This window comes from Sminthopsis crassicaudata, chromosome 4, assembly GCF_048593235.1.
Source record: "Sminthopsis crassicaudata isolate SCR6 chromosome 4, ASM4859323v1, whole genome shotgun sequence".
Taxonomy (NCBI): Eukaryota; Metazoa; Chordata; class Mammalia; order Dasyuromorphia; family Dasyuridae; genus Sminthopsis; species Sminthopsis crassicaudata.
The window spans coordinates 477,322,268-477,339,358 of NC_133620.1; the positions used below are offsets into that span (position 1 = coordinate 477,322,268).

Consider the following 17,091-nt stretch of genomic DNA (forward strand, 5'->3'; position numbering starts at 1 on the left):
AGCCATTAAGATGCCCACACCCTGGCCACAGGCGAGCCCCTGGCATCTGGGGGAGGGGGTCACAGTCAATTGGTCAAAGGACAACAAAGCGCAAGGCGCCCTTTCTCCTACCTTCTGCCCTGGGCTTCCTGGATCTCCTTTTGGGCCCTGCAGGGAAATAAAGGTGGCCTTCAGACCTGGAGAAGGAGAATTCCCTGCTCCGGGACCGGGGAATAAGGCCCGCAGGTTCCCAGGCCTTGACCTGCACGGGGGCCGGCCGGCCCGACCCCCTCAGCGGAGGAAACCGAGGGGCCCCTGGAGGGGCCAGCACCCTAACCGCTGCACCATCCTGCCCGGGACAAGATGTAGGCCGGACCGGCCAGGACCCTCGGCGTCCCTCTGGGGGGAGTCACTAGCTCCACTCTGCAGATGAGCAAAGTGAGGCGACCCCGGCCAGCCCCCTTTCTCCTGGACCTTTGGGCTTCTCAGAAGGGAGCCCACGGGCCTGCGTGACCTTGGGACATTTAACGCTTTGTCTCACAGAAGAGCACTGTGGTGAGCACACAGTAGGTGCCTAATGTTTGCCGACCCTCCCTCCTGCTCCACCTTGCACTGGGGCGTCAGTCCCAGGGAGCCGCAGGGACGTGCAGCCGTACCTTGCACGGCCCTTGGGGGGAGGAGGTCCCCGAAGCTGGGGCTCTCCAGGACCCCTCAGAGAGCTGGGGGTCAGGGTGGAAGGCGTGGTGGTCCCCTCCCCCACTGCCCCCCTTCACTCCCTTTACCTGAGCCCCTGGCACGCCTTCGCTCCCTGGAAGCCCGGGAAAGCCAGGATCTCCCTGAAACGAAGAGGGGAACCCGGGTGAGCCCCTGCCCTCCGCCGGGCAGCCCCTCCTCCAGCCCTGGGAGGGGCGATCCCCCCCAGCCTTCCCTTTGGCAATGCTTGGCGATGGCTCCCTGGCCCCGGGGAGAGCTCCCCTCTGCCCTCTCCGCCCTACAGCCGCTCCCCCAGTGTCCGGATGAACAAATTGAAGCCCTGGCAGGGAATAATTTCTCCCAGAGTGCGTGGGGAGCAGAGGGCAGGGAGAGATTTGGACCCAGGGCTCCAGCCTGCCCCATTCTCCGTTTGGCATTCAAGGCCTTTTCTCCCCGTGCACACACCCAGGACCTCATCCAAGTCCCCCCACGGGGCCCGGCTGGTCAGGGGCAGGGGAGGAAGATCATGGGGAGAGGGGAGACATGCCCCGGGGGGGCCCAGGCGGGCCCCCCCGCTCTGGCCCCAGGCATGGCAGCCCACGCCCCCCCGCAGTCTGCCCAGGGCAGCCTCACCTTCTCTCCAGGGAGTCCAGCCGCGCCCCGGTCACCCTGAAACGGACAAAGCAGATGGGAGTGAGCCCGGCTGAAGGGGCCGAGAGGGTGGAGCCTGGATGGGACTGGGGGGCCTCGGCCGGAGGGGCCGGGAGGGAGGGGCTCGGCCTGTCACTCCCACGCCCGCCTCCAGCGCGCCCCACTGGGAGCGGGCCCCGCAGGCCCGGTCTCTGAAGTTTTCCTCGTAGGCTCCAGGACCCCGAGGGGGGCCCGGCCGGACCAAGGCAGACCCGGCCACGCCAGGTAGGGGCTCAGAGGGCTCCTCGCCTGGCCGACTCCTCATTTTACCAAGGAGGAAATCGAGGAAATGGATCCCAGGGCCCTAAACTCCCCAGGCAGAATTTGAGCCCGGGGCCTTGGACTCTGTGGTCCAGCCTCTTTCCGCGGCTTTGACGTGTGGGACGGATCGCGGTGGGACTCCCAGCCCAGGGCCGAGCGGTGGGGGGCACCCCCGCCCTCCAGGCCCTCCCGCCCCGGGCAGCTCTCCTCCCACGTTGGGAGACCGAGTTGTCTCCCCCATTGCTTCCCTCGTCACGAAGCAGATCCCCTTTGACTTCATCAGAAGGGGCGCAACAAGCGCCCCCCCCGATGGCCCCCGTAGACACGGTCACACAAGTTCACTGAAAACCAAGATGAAAATGTTCTCTGACCTTGATCCCAGGAAAGCCAGGCAGTCCCTGTTGGAGAGAGAAAGAAGCCGCCATCACTACCCAAGCTGTGGTCCAGGGAAAGGGGCACGGGCCGGGGGGGCTGCCCGAAGGGGAAACGGGCACGGACTGGGGGGGGGGGGGGCCGCCCAGGGAAACGGGCACGGGCTGGGGGGGGCCGCCCGGAGGGCTTAGGGCTCCCTCCGCCCACTCCGGGTGTGGGGCCTGTGGGCATCGATTCCCCCGGGCCAGGCCCAGCTCAGACCCACTAACCAGGGCATGGGGGGGGCATGGCTGCCAAGGTGAGGGGGTGCACCCCCTCTGACTCCATCTCGCTCTAGCCCCATGAGAGAGACGCCCAACTGCTTCCTCCCAGGGGAAGGGACCAGGTTTCCTCATTCGGCCCATGGAGAGCCATGTGGGCAGCTCCAGGTCCCCCCTTCGGGGCCAGACCCTCCTTGGGCGCCTGCTCTTGTCCCCCCAGCCGTCCGTACCTGCGGTCCTTCGGCCCCTCGCGTGCCCGGGCCGGCAGTCCAGAACGGCCCCCCTGAGCCTTCCATGTCGTCCTAGGGGCAAACACAGACACACGCTCGCGTGCCGGGCTTCCCAAATGCGGCCAGGTGCCCCGAGCTGCCAGCTCAGGACGAGGGAGGCCCGCCTGGGCCACGAAGCTCGGGAAGTGTCCAAGCCCCAAGGGAAAGCCGGGGGGCAGGCTCCCGGGGGAGGGAGCCCCCACTCAGCTGCATCGAGCTGGAGCCAGAGTGCCAGGGGGTCCCTGGTGGGCGAGCCAGGAATCCTTTCACAAGGAGAAGCCCCAAAGTCCGAGGAGCCGGAAGCAGAATGGGACTCGGCCCAAGTCCCCCAGTCACCGTGCTTGTGACCGAAGGTCTCTGGGCCCTCCACTCCCAGGCGGGGCGGCCGGCCCCCCGCGGCCCCCCAAGCTCTCTCGCAGAGGCCCCTCGAGCCGAGGTCTCGGCGTGTCAGAAAGGCCGTTCCTGGACCTCCAGGGGCCGACGAGCGGAGCTCGGGATGGCCGTCTCGGCTCAGCCCCTCCCACGGACGTCTCAGAATACCAAGGGTCTGCTTTAACAGAGCGAGAGCCCCCACACACGAGGGGAGATTCCAGGGCGCCTAAAGCTCCCCGGGGGTCCCACCAAGGAGAGACAGCTGTCCGGTATTCCTGAAACCCCCAGCCTCCCTCGGCCCAGAAAGGGCGCGAGGAGACTGCGGCCTCGGAGCCGGGAGCGGGCCGGCCGCCACATCCCCTGCTCCCGCCTGGCACACGCCACGCGTGACCCGGTCCTCGGCTGCTGGAGATGACGGCAATGTCAGGGGGGGCCCAGTCAGGAGGGTTTTCAATGGCTGCCCCCCAACCCCCCACTTCATTCGGGTCCAGTCTAAATGAGAGGGCTTCAGGTGCACAGACGGCCCCCAAACCACAGGGGGCGGAGGGAGGGAGACGACAAATTCTGGGGGTCGGGCCCAGGAGCCCCCTGACTCTCAGCAAGCTTAGACAGGATCTCGGGGAGCAGAGGAGAGGGAAGGGGTCATACTTACAAATCCAGCTCCCCAGCCGGGGCCAGGAGGCCCAGGGGGGCCCGGCAGTCCCCGAGGGCCCATGGGTCCAGGGAGACCGGCCAAGCCCGTTTCGCCAGGAGCGCCGACTGGGCCGGCGTCTCCCTTGCTGCCCTGCAGGGGGAGACAAGCAGCAGGCTGTCACCCTGCCCTTCCCCGGGGGGCGACCACCCAGCAGCACTTCCTCTCGGGGACTCCCACTCCCTGCAGCTGACCATCCTCCCAGCCTCTGCCGGGGAGCCCCTCCAAGGACCTGGCCGGCTCCGCGGTCAGTGAAGTTCCTCCTCATCCTGGGCTGAGGTCTGACCCCTGTCCACCCCCACTGCTTCCTGTCCTGCTCCTCGAACCCCAGGCCAGAGACCTCACCCCCGGAGCCCCACCTCCCGCGGCTGCACGAGCTCAGCCACCCCCCAACCGTCCGAGAAAGGCAGGTTCAGGCCTACCTTCAGTCCTGGGGAGCCCACATCGCCCTGCGAAGGGGAAGAAGGGAAATCAAGGTCTCTGCTGACGGGTCGCCAAGTAGTGTGCGGGGACTCGGCCCCGGGCTCGGACTCGGCCCCCACCACGGACTGGGTCCCGGGCTCGGACTCAGCCCCCGCCACGGACTGGGTCCCGGGCTCGGACTCGGCCCCCGCCACGGACTCGGCCCCGGGCTCGGACTCGGCCCCCGCCACGGACTGGGTCCCGGGCTCGGACTCGGCCCCCACCACGGACTGGGTCCCGGGCTCGGACTCGAGCCCCCGCCACGGACTCGGCCCCGGGCTCGGACTGGGCCCCGGGCTTGGACTCGGTCCCAGGCTCGGACTCGGCCCCTGCCACGGACTGGGCCCCGGGCTTAGACTCGGTCCCAGGCTCGGACTCGGCCCCCACCACGGACTGGGTCCCGGGCTCGGACTCGGCCCCCGCCACGGACTGGGTCCCGGGCTCGGACTCGGCCCCCGCCACGGACTGGGTCCCGGGCTCGGTTTTGAGCACAGACTCGGGCCCTGGGTTCAGACTCGGAAGTTAGGAGCCGAGTTGCTGGGCGCTAGCTCGATGTCAGCCAGCGCCACCTCCGGGCCTTGGCTGGTCCCTGGGGTGACCCCTTCACAAGGGAGGGGAAGCCCTGTCCCCTTCAGAATGAAAGAAGTGCCTTTTCTTTCAACATGGCGGGCCGGGGCAAGGGCCACACTTAAGTGGCATTTTTACGGTTTAGTTCAATTAATGTTTGCTAAGCACCAGCTGGGCCCAGGACGCCACAGATGACAGTCATGAGGTGCTCCCAGGAGGACCGGCCTTCGCAGATGGGCCGTGCTGGGCTCTACCTACTTGTCTCAGGGGAGGGCTTCCATTGCGGGTGGGGAGGGGGACGAGGGCAGGGAGTGAAAGGCAAGAGGCTCAGGGCGCAGAGCGGGGCAGCCCGATGGGGTCCACAGTGGCCCCGTTACTGCCAGCCTCAGCTTATGGCCCCTTAGAAGCCCAAGCGAGCCAGTCCCGCTCACACACCCTGGGCTTGCTGGGGCTCGGGCCCACCCTGGTACAGACCCCGCCCTTGAGGAGACACCACCTCCTGAGGATGCACGCTCATCTGAAAGGCGTGAGGGGGGGGGCTGCCAGAGACCCTGGAGACCACCTGGCCAAGTCTCATTTTAGAAAGAGGGAGACTGAAGAAATGTCCCCCAGGCCAGAGCGCCAAAGGCAGGATCCACAGCCTCTGAGCCACTTGTGACCGCTACGTGGGCCTGGGGCAGAAAGCTCCCGCTGGGCCCCCTCCTGGGCCGGGGGCCTTGAAGAGACACAGACCCCAAGTCAGGGAGCCTCTTACCCGGTCTCCTTTCGGCCCCTGAAGGCCTTGCTGCCCGTCTTTTCCTGGAAGCCCCGCAGGGCCCTGGAAGAAAAGAGAAGAAGCCGGCATCTGTGATCAGAAGCCAAACCAGCCACGAGGCCGGGCTCCCAGCCACGGGCCATGGCTTCCTGGCATTCTAGCCCCAGCAGGGACTCCAGAGGGAGGCAGCTGCTCCCTCTCCTGGTAAAGAGGAAGCAGGCCAGTCACCGCAGGGGCAGAGAGGGTCCCCAGGGCCAAGGCTTTGGCTGGAATGGCAGCGGAGTCCTCCCACAGGCCAGAGTCGGCCCAGACCCTGAATGACTGGGTGAGCCTCTGGCACACATCACCCAGCAAAGGGCCCACCACATCACAGGCAGCCACTCCTGCCCTCAGGGGCGTCCACTCTAACCCATAGTCAAGGCCACAGATGGACTTTAGACTTCACCCAAAGCAGTGAGGGCAGGGAGGAAGGGCAGGGGCTTACCGGGGGTCCTCGGGATCCGGGGGAACCATCTCTTCCTGGCACCCCAGGAAGGCCCGGGGGGGCTGGCCCATCAGTGCTGTTCATTCCAAACCGCCCCGGCTCTCCTGGTAAGCCCGGCACGCCCGGGGGCCCTGGGGGCCCTGGGAATCCTCGAGGGCCCTGGAAGGTGTAAACACAAAAAACATGGAGGGCTGCCCCAAGAATGGGCTAGCTCATCTCAGTCACTTGGGAGACACGGACTCACCCGTATGCTCTCCAGGTCCCCTCCAAAGCCAGATCCTTCCATGTCGATAAAAGTCTACAAACAAACAGACAGAGGCTCAGGGAGGCTACTGTTATCAGATGCCCGCGCTTTCTGGCATTCTGGATGCAGGGTCAAGGTGCAAGTCTAGAGGATGGCCTACTTCTGGGGGGCCTGGGACTTCAGAGCTCAAGCTGGCTTACAAGTTACTGTGGTCCTGGGGCAGAGACCACGAACCTCCCCTGGGGAGCAGCCAAGCTACACTTCTAAAAGTTTGCCACCAAACAGTAAACTGCCCAGTCATAGTTCATGTGTGTTTATGTGTGTATGTGTAAGAGAGAGAGAAAGACAGAGAGAAAGAGAGAGAGAGAGACAGCAGGAAGAGAAAGAGAGAAACAGAGAAAAGAGAAGGAAGCAAGCATAAAAATCCTTGAAGATTTTGACTATGCCATAGAGACTGAAATCAGCATCAGTGGAAGGACCATCTCTACTTGATGGAATTACTGGTCTCAAGTATTAAATTTACCTCTGGCACCTTTGGAGCCACTGGCAGATAGGAAAGGCCTGGGATGCTCAAGGATGACTGACTCCCAGAAGGAGGAGCAGAACTCTCTTTGGATAGGGATTATGTCCAGATAAAGAGGAAATAAGATACTCAAATCCCATTTTAGAAAAATAAATTGAACAAGCCATCAACTCCCTAAGAAAAACTCTCCAGGGCCAGATGATTCACACCTGACTTCTACCAGGCATTCAAAGTACAATTCATTCCAATTGTATGTCAGCCATTTGGGAAAATAGGAGAGGGAGGAGTCCTGCCAAATTCCTTCTATGACACAAATGTGATGCTGATACCAAAACCAGGAAGAGCTAAAACAGGGAAAGAAAACTACAGACTCTTATTAATGCAAAATATTGATGCAAAAAATTTTAAATAAAATATTAGCAAGGAGATTACAACAATTTATCAGCAATTTTATAACACTATGACCAAGTGGGATTTATACTAAGAATGTAGGGCTGGTTCAATATCAGCCCATAATTGACCACATCAATAACAAAAATAACAGAAATCACATGATAATCTCAATAGATGCAGAAATAGCTTTTGACAAAATATGGCATCCAAGCACTAGAGAACATAGGAATAAGTGAAGATTTCTTTAAAATGATAAACAGCATCTATTTAAAACATCAGCAAGGAATCCTTGTAAGGGGAGAAACCAGACACATTTCCAGTAAAATCAAGGATGCCCATTATCAGCACTATATTCGACATTGTACTAGAAATGCTGGCTTTAGCAATAAGAAAAGGAAAAGAAATTAAAGGAACAGAGTAGGCAATGGGGAGATAAAACCCCTTGATGTGATGGTCTATTTAGGAAATCAGCCAGAATCTCCTTGAATCAATTAACTGCTTAGCCAAGTTGCAGGATACACAATGGACCCGCACAAATCATCAGCATTTCTATATGTTCCTGACAAAACCCAACAGCATGAGCTAGAAAGAGAAATCCCAATTAATAGCTAGACAAAATAAAACATTTGGGGGTCTGCCTGTCAAGACAAACCCAAGAACTATCTGAGCACAATTGCAAATTGCATTTCACATAAATCAAGTCAGATCTAGACCAGAAGAGATTCTGATGGGCAAGGAATGGACAGAGGGAGACTGAGCTCGTACAAGGGAGGGCAGGGGAATGTCCGGCAGCCAGAATGACGACTGGCTAGGGAGCAGTGTTTGGGAGCCACGTTTCCTGGATCAAAGGGCTCCGTTAATAATGATTATTAGCCAATTATTATTTACATGATACGAGCCTTGGACTTGCAGGCCAAGAGCAGGCAGGGCGGGGCTGACCTGCTGGCCTGGACTCTGACTGGGGCACGGGCGGCCTTCCTGGAGCCGCCTGTCTGGGAGTGGGGAGCGGGCCCAGGCCGGGCAGCCCTCAGGCGTCGCCCTTTCCAAGCGCGCCCGGCCTCTCCCTTCTCTTCCGGCTCTGCACCTGAGTTTCCTAGGGGGGACCCCCTCTGCCCGTGGGGGTCAGAGCCACAGGGACCTGGCCAGACTCTGAGTCACGCACGTGTCGGGCAAGACTCGAACCCAAGGCTCCTGGACCCCAGACCAGCTCTGTAGCCATTAGGCTACATTGTTGATCTTTTCTAGGAAGCAAAGTTCCCACTCCTCGGGGTTGTTCCCTTCCAAATGGAGGCTGAAGGAACGGGGTCTGGCCTCCCTTGGCCGGAAAGAGGACAGAAGTCTGAGGCCATTCCACAAACCCCCAGAATGGGGGAGGGGGCTCTAGAGGACAAGGTCTGGGGGACAAAGGAGCCCCACTGCAATTGATGTTCACTCCTGTAGAGGGCAATGCAGACCACCAGAGGGCGCCATGGGCCCAGAGCATAGGGTCTGGAGGCAGGAAGATCTGAGTTCAAACTGATGCAAGACACTGTGTGTCCCAGATCTTTGGGGGGGGGGGGGGGGGGGCGTTGGACCCGAGTTGGAAAAGCCCTGAATCTCGACCCCTCCCCACATTTGGGAGCAGCCCCACCCTCCTGTTCCCAGGAGAAACTCCCACAGTGATCCCCAGCTTCAGTGCACCGGGAGGCTCCCTGGCTCCGGGCCATAGAAGGCCAATAAAAACCCACTCTGGACCCCAACCTGGGCTACCCCGTCTGGGGAGCGTCTCCCGGGGTGACGAGCCCAGTTTGGGCCAAAAGCCCGGCCCACAGACGGGGCTGCGAGCGACAGCGGCCTGGGGACCCCCGCGCGTCAGGAAAGGGCCTGCCGTGGGCCTGTTCAACAGAGACCCTTCCCCAGTCATCGGTGACAGCAAAGCGGGGTCCCGCTTCCCCGGAGACCAGCCGGAGGCACTTCCCTCCCGAGGGTCTCAGGTCAGCACGTCGTGAAGGGCCGTGGCAGAGAGGTCACGTACCAACTTGTCGGGTCGGAAAGCGGGTCCGGGAGGTCCCGGGGGTCCCGGTGGACCAGGGGGGCCCATCGGCCCAATGCCAGGATCTCCCTGTTAACAAAGAACGAGGCGTATCATGGGGATCCGCCAGGCTGCACGCGGCCGTCCCCCGCCCCCAGGCCCGGGGCTCACCTTCTCGCCCTTGGGCCCCACATCTCCTGGGGTTCCTGGGAAACCCTGAGGCCCCATCTCGCCCTGGAAGGAGAAAGACGGGGAGACGGTGACTGCCCAGAAGGGGGCTGGGCTCGGTCGCCATCCTGAGACCAGTGGGACAAGCCGGCGGGCTCTACTCGGGGGGCAAACGGGCAGGGGAAAGAGGGGGGGCGCCCAGATCAACTGTGTGTCTTTGTCAATGTCAGCCTGGGCCTTCCCAAAGTGACATCCGGCATCCAAAACGGTCGGACAGAAGGGAGAAGCAGAATTATGGGAAGGACACCCTCGGACTGCTGGGAAAAGCGGAGGCTTTGGGCAGAAATCAGGGGAGGACCCATCCCCCATCCCGCGAATCCCAGTGAAAAAGCGTGTCAGGGCACAGCCCGCCGCCAAAGCAAACCAGGAGAGTCAGAGGGAAAAGGAGACACTTACAGGCTTTCCGTCCTCACCGGGATCCCCCTAGAAAGAGAGGAGAAGAGGCACGGGTCAGAGCACGCGGGCTAACAGCGCTGGGAGCGGGGAAACCTCAGCCGGCCACGGGGCAAGCTTCTGTGGGGGAGTGGGGGCCGCCGCTCCCGGGGAGGGAACCTCGGCCACGGGGAGGGAACCCCGGCCACGGGGAGGGAACCTCAGCCATGGGGAGAAGCTTCCCCCGGCCACGGGGAGGGAACCTCTGCCACGGGGAGAAGCTTCCCCCAGCCACGGGGAGGGAACGTCGGCCACGGGGAGGGAACCTCGGCCACGGGGAGGGAACCTCAGCAATGGGGAAAAGCTTCCCCCGGCCACGGGGAGGGAACCTCAGCTCCTGCGGAGAAGCTTCCCCCGGCCACGGGGAGGGAACCCCGGCCATGATTTCCTCCCATCCTTCAGCAGAGAAGGTAAACCTCCCTCATTCCCAGGCACCCTTGGGATATCCCGCTGCCAGGGGTGGGCTCCCAGCCCCTCCCGGGCCCCCCGCCAGCCTTGTTATTTTCCCCGAGACAAGAAGGAAAGGAGCAGAGGGGGCTTCCGGCCTCAGGCTGCTACGGCTTCTCCCCTGACCCCAGAGACGGCGCGAATGTGGACTCACGGGCTCTCCATTCTTGCCGGGGGGCCCCTGAGGCCCCGGGATCTGCTGCGCCGTGGAACCGTCCGGGTTGTGGAGAGCAGGGCCGGCGGGGCCCTGGGGACCGGCAGGCCCAGGTGGGCCCCGAGCCCCGGGTTCACCTTTCTGCCCCTTCAAGCCTGGAGCCTCGTGTCTGGGGCCTTCCTAAGGAGAAGAGGGCCAGGCTCAGGGTGGGCGCCGGCCCAGACTTCCCGCGGCCAGGGCCGGCGGGGGCCTCGCCCCGCAGACAGAGCCAGCCCTCCTGGTGACTCCCTCCTCCAGCTGACTGCAGGGTTTAGCCCCCAAGTCTGGGTTCTCCCGGAGGGAGGGGGGAGATCTCAGCCGGGCTCTTCCCACCCGTCCACGCCCTCTTAGTGCCCCCTCGCCACGTCCGTTCCTCCTTCTGGCCCAAGCGCCAGGGAGCGGATACTCAGGCCGTGAGAGTGCCAGCTGGCCTGGCCAGGGAGAGCTCCCCTGGGGGCTTCAGAGAGAGGGCGAGCACCCGCCAGAGAGCCTCGGGAGCGGGGGGAGGCTCGACCGCTCGGGGGCCCCGTGGCCACGCGCCAATGAGCGGAGCTCAGTGCGGCCTTCGGGGAGGCTCAGCCTGGCCTGGCTCAGAACCTCTCGTCCCCCAAAGAGCTCACCCGGCCGCGCCTGGAGACCCTCCCCCGAGAGGGGCCGCGGCCCTGACAGTGCAACGCTTCCCCCATGCGGATTCCTGGGCTGGGCACTTCAACCCCCACCACAACCGGACTTCTCCTTTTATCCCCATTTGACAGACGAGGAAACTGAGGCAAACACGGCAGGTAAGTCTGCACGCGGGCGCTCAGCTCCCAGAGCCCGGGGACCCGCCGCCTCTTGAGCGCTCCGCCCCCCACTGGGCAGTCCCTGTGGGGCAGCGGTGCCCTCCTGAATCACTGGCGCTCCTGGACTGGCCAGACCCTCCCCCAAAGGCAGGAAATAAGTGCTTGGGTTTCCGGGGCCCCCTCAGCGAGCTGCGCCCCCACAGCCCCTCCCACCTCTCCAGCGTGAAATGGGGACGGGGATTTGCCAGAGCCCCCGCTCAGGAGCAAGTCCATGAGGGCCGCGGCTGCGCCCTCCCGGTCTGGGCCCCGGCCGCAGTAGCTCCGGGCGGCCACAGCACTCACACTGGGCGGGGGGAGGCCGGCCAGCCTCGGGGCTCACCTCTGCTCCTCTCCTGTCCTGGTCCTGAGCCCCTTCAGGCCTGCTGGCGCCTCGGGCCCCCTCCTCCCCACTGGGAGCGAGCCGAGCTGAAACTTGAAATGAGAGCAGAGCCACGGGTGGGGGCGGGCCCTTCGAGAGTGGCTGAGGACACGGGGCCCGGGGCCACAGAGGTCATGGGGGGCACAGAGGTCACAGGGGCCATAGAAGTCATGGGCCACAAAGGTCATGGGGGCCACAGAGGACACGGGTTCCGGGGTCACAGAGGTCATGGGGGGCACAGAGGTCACAGGGGCCATAGAAGTCACAGGCCACAAAGGTCATGGGGGCCACAGAGGACACGGGGCCCAGGCCACCCCACCTAGGACCAACCCTTCCACGAACCCCCAGTGGGTCTGGGAAGCCTTCGTTCGAGGCTGTTACCTCCAGAGGAGGCTCCTGCCTCCACGAGGCCTGGCTGCGAACTCGTGGGGATCCTGTCCAGGGGAGGCAACGTGACCGGCGGAGCCTCAGGGAGCCTGGGCAACAAGGGGGGCCCCTGGACGGAGGAAAAGACATCGGGGGTTCTCCTCATGTCGCCCTCCCTGGGCCACAAGCCCACGGTCAGGCTGGCCACACTGTCTCTGTCTGTCTCCCTCCCTCCCTGGGCCACAGGGTCTCCAGCCGCCCCTCAGGAACAGGCCCCGCCCAGGCCTCCAGCTGCGTCTCACTGATTGTCCAGACTTAAAGGAGGGGCAGAAAACAGCTCCAGATGTGGCTTAAGCACAAGAGCTGGTTGTTAAATGTTTACTAGCAGGCCTTTGGGCAGAAGGGGCCCCAGCGGCTGTGTGTGTCTGTGCCGACTCTATAAGAATGAGACTGAGGGACAGAGAGCCGTGTCCTGCCCCAAGAGACGCGGCCTTCGAGGCCGGATCAGGGCTCTGCAGACCAGACAACGCTCTTGATATTTAGCTATCAAGGTCACAGACCTCCTGCCACCCCCCAAGCACAAGTGCCCGGACAACGCCCCCGAGGGACACGGCGCACCGACGCTCGCCCGCGCCCAGGGGAAGCGCCGAGCCCACCCGGATCCCCAGACTCACCACGTGCGACCCCGAGGCTTCCCCCTCGTCATATTCACCGCTTCCAAAGTCTCCAGACGCCTGGATCGTTTTAGAATGAGAAAGAGCCATGGAGGGTCCTGAGCAGCGCCGTGCCGGGGCCCCCAGGAATGCTGGGTATCCCGGGATGCCCCTCGGAGCCCAGCCCCAGATGGGCAGTGGGTGTGTGGGGCTGTGGTCAGCCGGAGCAGCCTCCCTGGGCCTCTCGGGGCACTCCCCCCCAGGAGCCCCCAGGAGTCCTGAGCTCCCACTCCCCCCGGGGTGCCGAGGACAGAGCGGCTGGCCACTCCTCGGCAGCTCCCCAAGACCCCTGTACACCCCTTGGCCTCCCGCCCCCATGAGAACCCAGCTGGGCCCCCAAAGGCTCCCCCAGGCCCAGGCCCGCACTCACCCCGTCGCTGTCGTCATCGTCATCATCCAAACACTGCAGCAGAGTCACCCGGGGATCCCCTCGCAGCCGTAGCTCGGAGATCACCCCCTGAGCAAAGAAGGGAGCAGTCACAGGGAGCCCCCGATACTCGGCTGAGGGGCCCGGGCTGGTCCCTGACACTCCCCCCGGTGGGGGCCCTGCAGCTGGGGACTCGGCCCCGACCAGGGCCCCCAAAAGGAGCCCCCCCCCCCGAGAGGCTGTGCAGAAGGCCACTGTCCAAACTGTGAGCTCGAATCCTGCCTGGGCGGTCCCGGGGCCTCAGGAAGCCGGGGGGTGATCCCCGCTTCCTCAATCTCCCCCCCCGGCCCCTCCACCCAAGGCCATCTGTCTGTGGGTCAGGCCCCTGCCCTGCTCCCCAAGGGGACGCCCAGAGGTCCCGGAGGCGGCTCAGCCCTGTCTTGGAGCTGTCCGGGGTCCAGCCTCCTGTGCCCAATGCAGACCCCTGGGGGGCTGGGCCGTGGCCCGTCTCCCTTCTGCTGCCGGAGCTCAGCATGGGGCCGGGCATGGAACAATGGCCTCCCGGGCGGTTCCCCCCCATTCCTCCAGCCAGCCTCTTGGGGCATTCTGGGGCAGCCAGAGCATCTTGGGGTGATGCTGAGAGGAGCCCAGCACTCTTGGGAGGCTGGAGGACAAAAGGGAGGCCAGAAAAAGCCAAGTCATGCAGCTAAAACCTTGGGTTGAGTGCCCACGACCCCCCCAGGTTCTGCCTTCCAAGCTGTGCCCCCCCCAGACCTAGGACAGGAGGCAGCGAGGAAGTAGGGGGCCAGAGAGCTCCTGGGGGCACAAGGAACAGCTCGTTGGGCAATGGGAAGAGTGACAATCAGGGTCATAGAGCCAGCAAGGATCTGGGGCTGCACTGGAAGGCTGGTGTTTGCCCGCTGCGCCCCCTCGCAGCCCCCAGACTCATTTCTGTGACTTACGAGGGCTGAAAAAGCCCATCACCGGTGGGCATCACTCTACCAGGATCACCTGGCGCCCCCCAACGTGTGACTGGCACAGCACCATTGGGTGCCAGCCTGCCGGGCATCCTGTGGGTGCTCTTGAGCAGCAGGGGCTTTAGCCGTCCCAGCTCAGCCCACAAACCTGTGGGATCACGGCCCCTCTGTGAAAGCCCCGGGGCCTCCGTCAGCCTCAGGAACGAGGAGCAGCCTCTGCTGCTCGTGCCCAGGCTGGCCCAAGGGGAGAGGCGGAGAACTCACCTGGAACTTGTCCGGGTCAGCGCCACCCGCCTGGGCCACAAAGAGGCCGGCCCCGGGCTCCAGCTCCAGCTCCTGTGCGGACCGTGCCAGGGGGAGCCTCTGAATCTCCTTGCAGTTGACGTAGAGCGCCACCTCGTCGCCGTCCACGCTGAGGGCGAAGCGCGTCCACTGGTTCACGAAGGAGGGCAGGCTGAAGCTGGCCGCCGTGCGCGTCTCGCTGGCGCCGGGCTCCGTGTAGAAGAAGAGCACGTCCTGCTTGCCACCGCGCGGCGCCGAGAGCTTCACGCCCACCGAGATGATGGCCTGGGCTGCATCAGTGAGCGCCAGCAGGATCCCTGCTCGCGCGCTGGTGGGCTTGACGTGGAAGAGCAGCGAGAAGTCCCGGTAGAAGGGGTTGGGCACATGGTAGCGCGCCACCTGCCCGCCGCTGGCATCCGGCCCAAAGATGTAGGCCGGGCCGATGTCCGGGTCGTAGACCTGGGAGACGTGCTGGGGGGGCGGCTGCCCGAGCAGCTGCACGAGGCTCACCTCGGCGCTCACGTTTTCTGGAAAAGAAAAGACACTCTCTGGGAGATCTGTGCAGGCCGCAGACCCCCCCCCCCGCGGAGCTGCCACGGGAGCCGGCCTGAGGGCCCCTCCGGGCCGAGGGCACTGCCAGCTCAGCTCACCCCAGGCCACAGGCCCCCACCCCTTGCAAAGCCACAATGGGAGCCGGCCTGAGGGCCCCTCTGGCGAGGGCACAGCTAGCCCGGCTCACTGGGCCCAGGCCCAGGGCCTGCACCGACACCTGCCGAGAAGAGGAAGCCCTGGGGGAAAGGGGTTGCAGGCGGGAGGAGGAGACCCCCACTGGCCACAGACCATAAGACTTAGAATCCCCAGTCCCGCAGGTCCTCCCTGGGGCATCCCCAGAGCCGTGCACCCCAAGCTGGACAGGGGTTCCCCAAAATGAGAGCATTCGCCAGAAGGCCAGCATGGGAGAAATGCCAGGCCCAACAATTAATCAGAGAGCATTGATTAAACGCCTATTGGGTGCAGGCACCGTGCTAAGCACTGATGTTGCTGCTCAAACACAGACATAGACACACCTGAGCACTCAGCCAGTAAATTGTCCCCACAGAGAGCGAGCACGGACTCCCAGCTGGTGGCCCCGGCGGGATAACACTGACCCAGGCACCCTTAGGAGCCTCACCTCCATATTACATTCATGTAATATGAACCAAAAAGTGCTCAAAACCCGAGATCCCCCAGAACGGGCGCAAAATTATTGGGGGGGAATGCAAGGGAAGGCGGGCTGTCGGCCACGAAATCAGTGAAACAGAACAGGAGGGCATCAGAGGAGAAAGTGCCACAGGGGACGAGTGTCTGATAAACCCAAAGATCCAAACATCTGGGACAAAAACTGCCGGAAAAGCTGGAAAACAGGAGGGCAGAAGCTGGTGTCGACCAGCAGCTCACACCCTATACCGAGATACGATCAACAGGACATCTAGACGTACGGCGGGACACCACAAGCAGTGTAAAAAGCAAGAAACGCTCTCCCTGTCAGACCTAAGGAGAAGAGGGGGAGAGGGGGAAGAAGAGAGGAAAAGGGGGAAAGGGAGGGGGGAGAGGGAGAGGGGGAGAGAGAGGGAAATCAAAAGGTTTATGCAAAAACAAAATCAATGCAGCCAAGATTAACAGGGAAGCAGAATCTGGAGAAAGAAAATTAGTCAAATGTTTCTGATAAAGGCCTATTTCTAAAAAGTATAGAGAACTGAATCAATGGTCAAAGGACACGAAAAGACAATTTTTTTAGACAAAGGAATTAAAACCATCTATAGTCACATGAAAAAATGCTCTAAATCACTATTAGAGAAATGCAAATTAGAACAACTCTGAGGTACAAATGCAAATGAAGACAACTCTGAGGCGCCACTGCACATCTCTCAGACTGGCTAAGAGGACAGGAAAAGATAATGACGAATGTTGGAGGGGATGTGGGAAAACTGGGACACCGATGCATTGTGGGTGGAGTTGTAAAAAGAGAATCGTTCTGGAGAGCAATCTGGAACTCTGCCCAAAGGGTGATCAACCTGTGCAAACCCTTTGACCCAGCAGTGTCTCTACTGGGCTTGAATCCCAAAGGGATCTTAAAGGACGGAAAGGGACCCACATGTGCAAGAATGTTTGCAGCAGCCCTTTTCGTAGTGGCCAGAAACTGGAAACTGAGTGGCTGCCCATCATGGAGAACGGCTGAATAAATTGTGGTTTATGACTGCTATCGGAAACTAGTGTTCTGTAAGAAACGAGCAGCAGGAGGATTTGAGAGAGGCCGGACGAGCCGATGCAATGGGAAGTGAGCAGAAGCAGAACGGTGCGTCCGGTGCCCGTGAGACCGCCGGGATCAATCATGACAGACTGCTTCGGTGACCCAAGATCCAAGATCAACGATCCCAGACGATCTCAAAGAACTCCCAAGGGAAAAAGCCATCTGCCTCCAGAGGGAGAAACTGGCTCTGAACGCCGACTGAACACTGACTCTTTCCACTTTCTTTATCTTTTGGGCTTTTTTCTGTTCCCGTGGGTCAGCTTCTGCCTTCCCAGCATGACCGACATGGAAAAAGGTTTTCTGAGACTGCACACCCACAATCCCTCTCACATGGCTCGAAGTGGGAGGGAAGAGGGGAAGAGGAAGAGGAGGAAGAGGAGGGAGGAGGGGAGGAGGGGAGGAAAAGTTGGGAATCTCAAAGAATGAATCTTGAGAATTGGCTTTACATGTAACTGAAAAGATAAAATACTGTCTACATTCGAATCCCCCCCCCAAGTCCTGAGATCTCCAAGAGGGACAGAGACCCAGCAGGAGCAGAATGAAACCGCACCTTCCCCACCCCCAGGACAGC

The 17,091-nt window shown here is 62.2% G+C and overlaps 1 protein-coding gene across 4 annotated transcripts in view; it reads right to left on the reverse strand.

The window, feature by feature from the left end:
- COL18A1 (collagen type XVIII alpha 1 chain) overlaps window positions 1-17,091 on the reverse strand; it is an 89,686-nt gene that overhangs the window by 13,933 nt on the left and 58,662 nt on the right. For all 4 annotated transcript variants that reach the window (XM_074264522.1, XM_074264521.1, XM_074264524.1 and 1 more), the window contains 19 exons: window positions 14,213-14,757; window positions 12,975-13,061; window positions 12,566-12,625; window positions 11,907-12,021; window positions 11,487-11,578; window positions 10,287-10,466; window positions 9,650-9,676; window positions 9,197-9,259; window positions 9,029-9,115; window positions 6,099-6,152; window positions 5,855-6,013; window positions 5,371-5,433; window positions 4,010-4,036; window positions 3,549-3,680; window positions 2,486-2,557; window positions 1,995-2,021; window positions 1,306-1,341; window positions 762-815; window positions 112-147 (listed from right to left, as the gene is read on the reverse strand). In XM_074264522.1, the coding sequence (XP_074120623.1) occupies window positions 112-147; window positions 762-815; window positions 1,306-1,341; window positions 1,995-2,021; window positions 2,486-2,557; window positions 3,549-3,680; window positions 4,010-4,036; window positions 5,371-5,433; window positions 5,855-6,013; window positions 6,099-6,152; window positions 9,029-9,115; window positions 9,197-9,259; window positions 9,650-9,676; window positions 10,287-10,466; window positions 11,487-11,578; window positions 11,907-12,021; window positions 12,566-12,625; window positions 12,975-13,061; window positions 14,213-14,757 (1,916 nt within the window). The remainder of the gene's footprint in view (window positions 1-111; window positions 148-761; window positions 816-1,305; window positions 1,342-1,994; window positions 2,022-2,485; window positions 2,558-3,548; window positions 3,681-4,009; window positions 4,037-5,370; window positions 5,434-5,854; window positions 6,014-6,098; window positions 6,153-9,028; window positions 9,116-9,196; window positions 9,260-9,649; window positions 9,677-10,286; window positions 10,467-11,486; window positions 11,579-11,906; window positions 12,022-12,565; window positions 12,626-12,974; window positions 13,062-14,212; window positions 14,758-17,091) is intronic.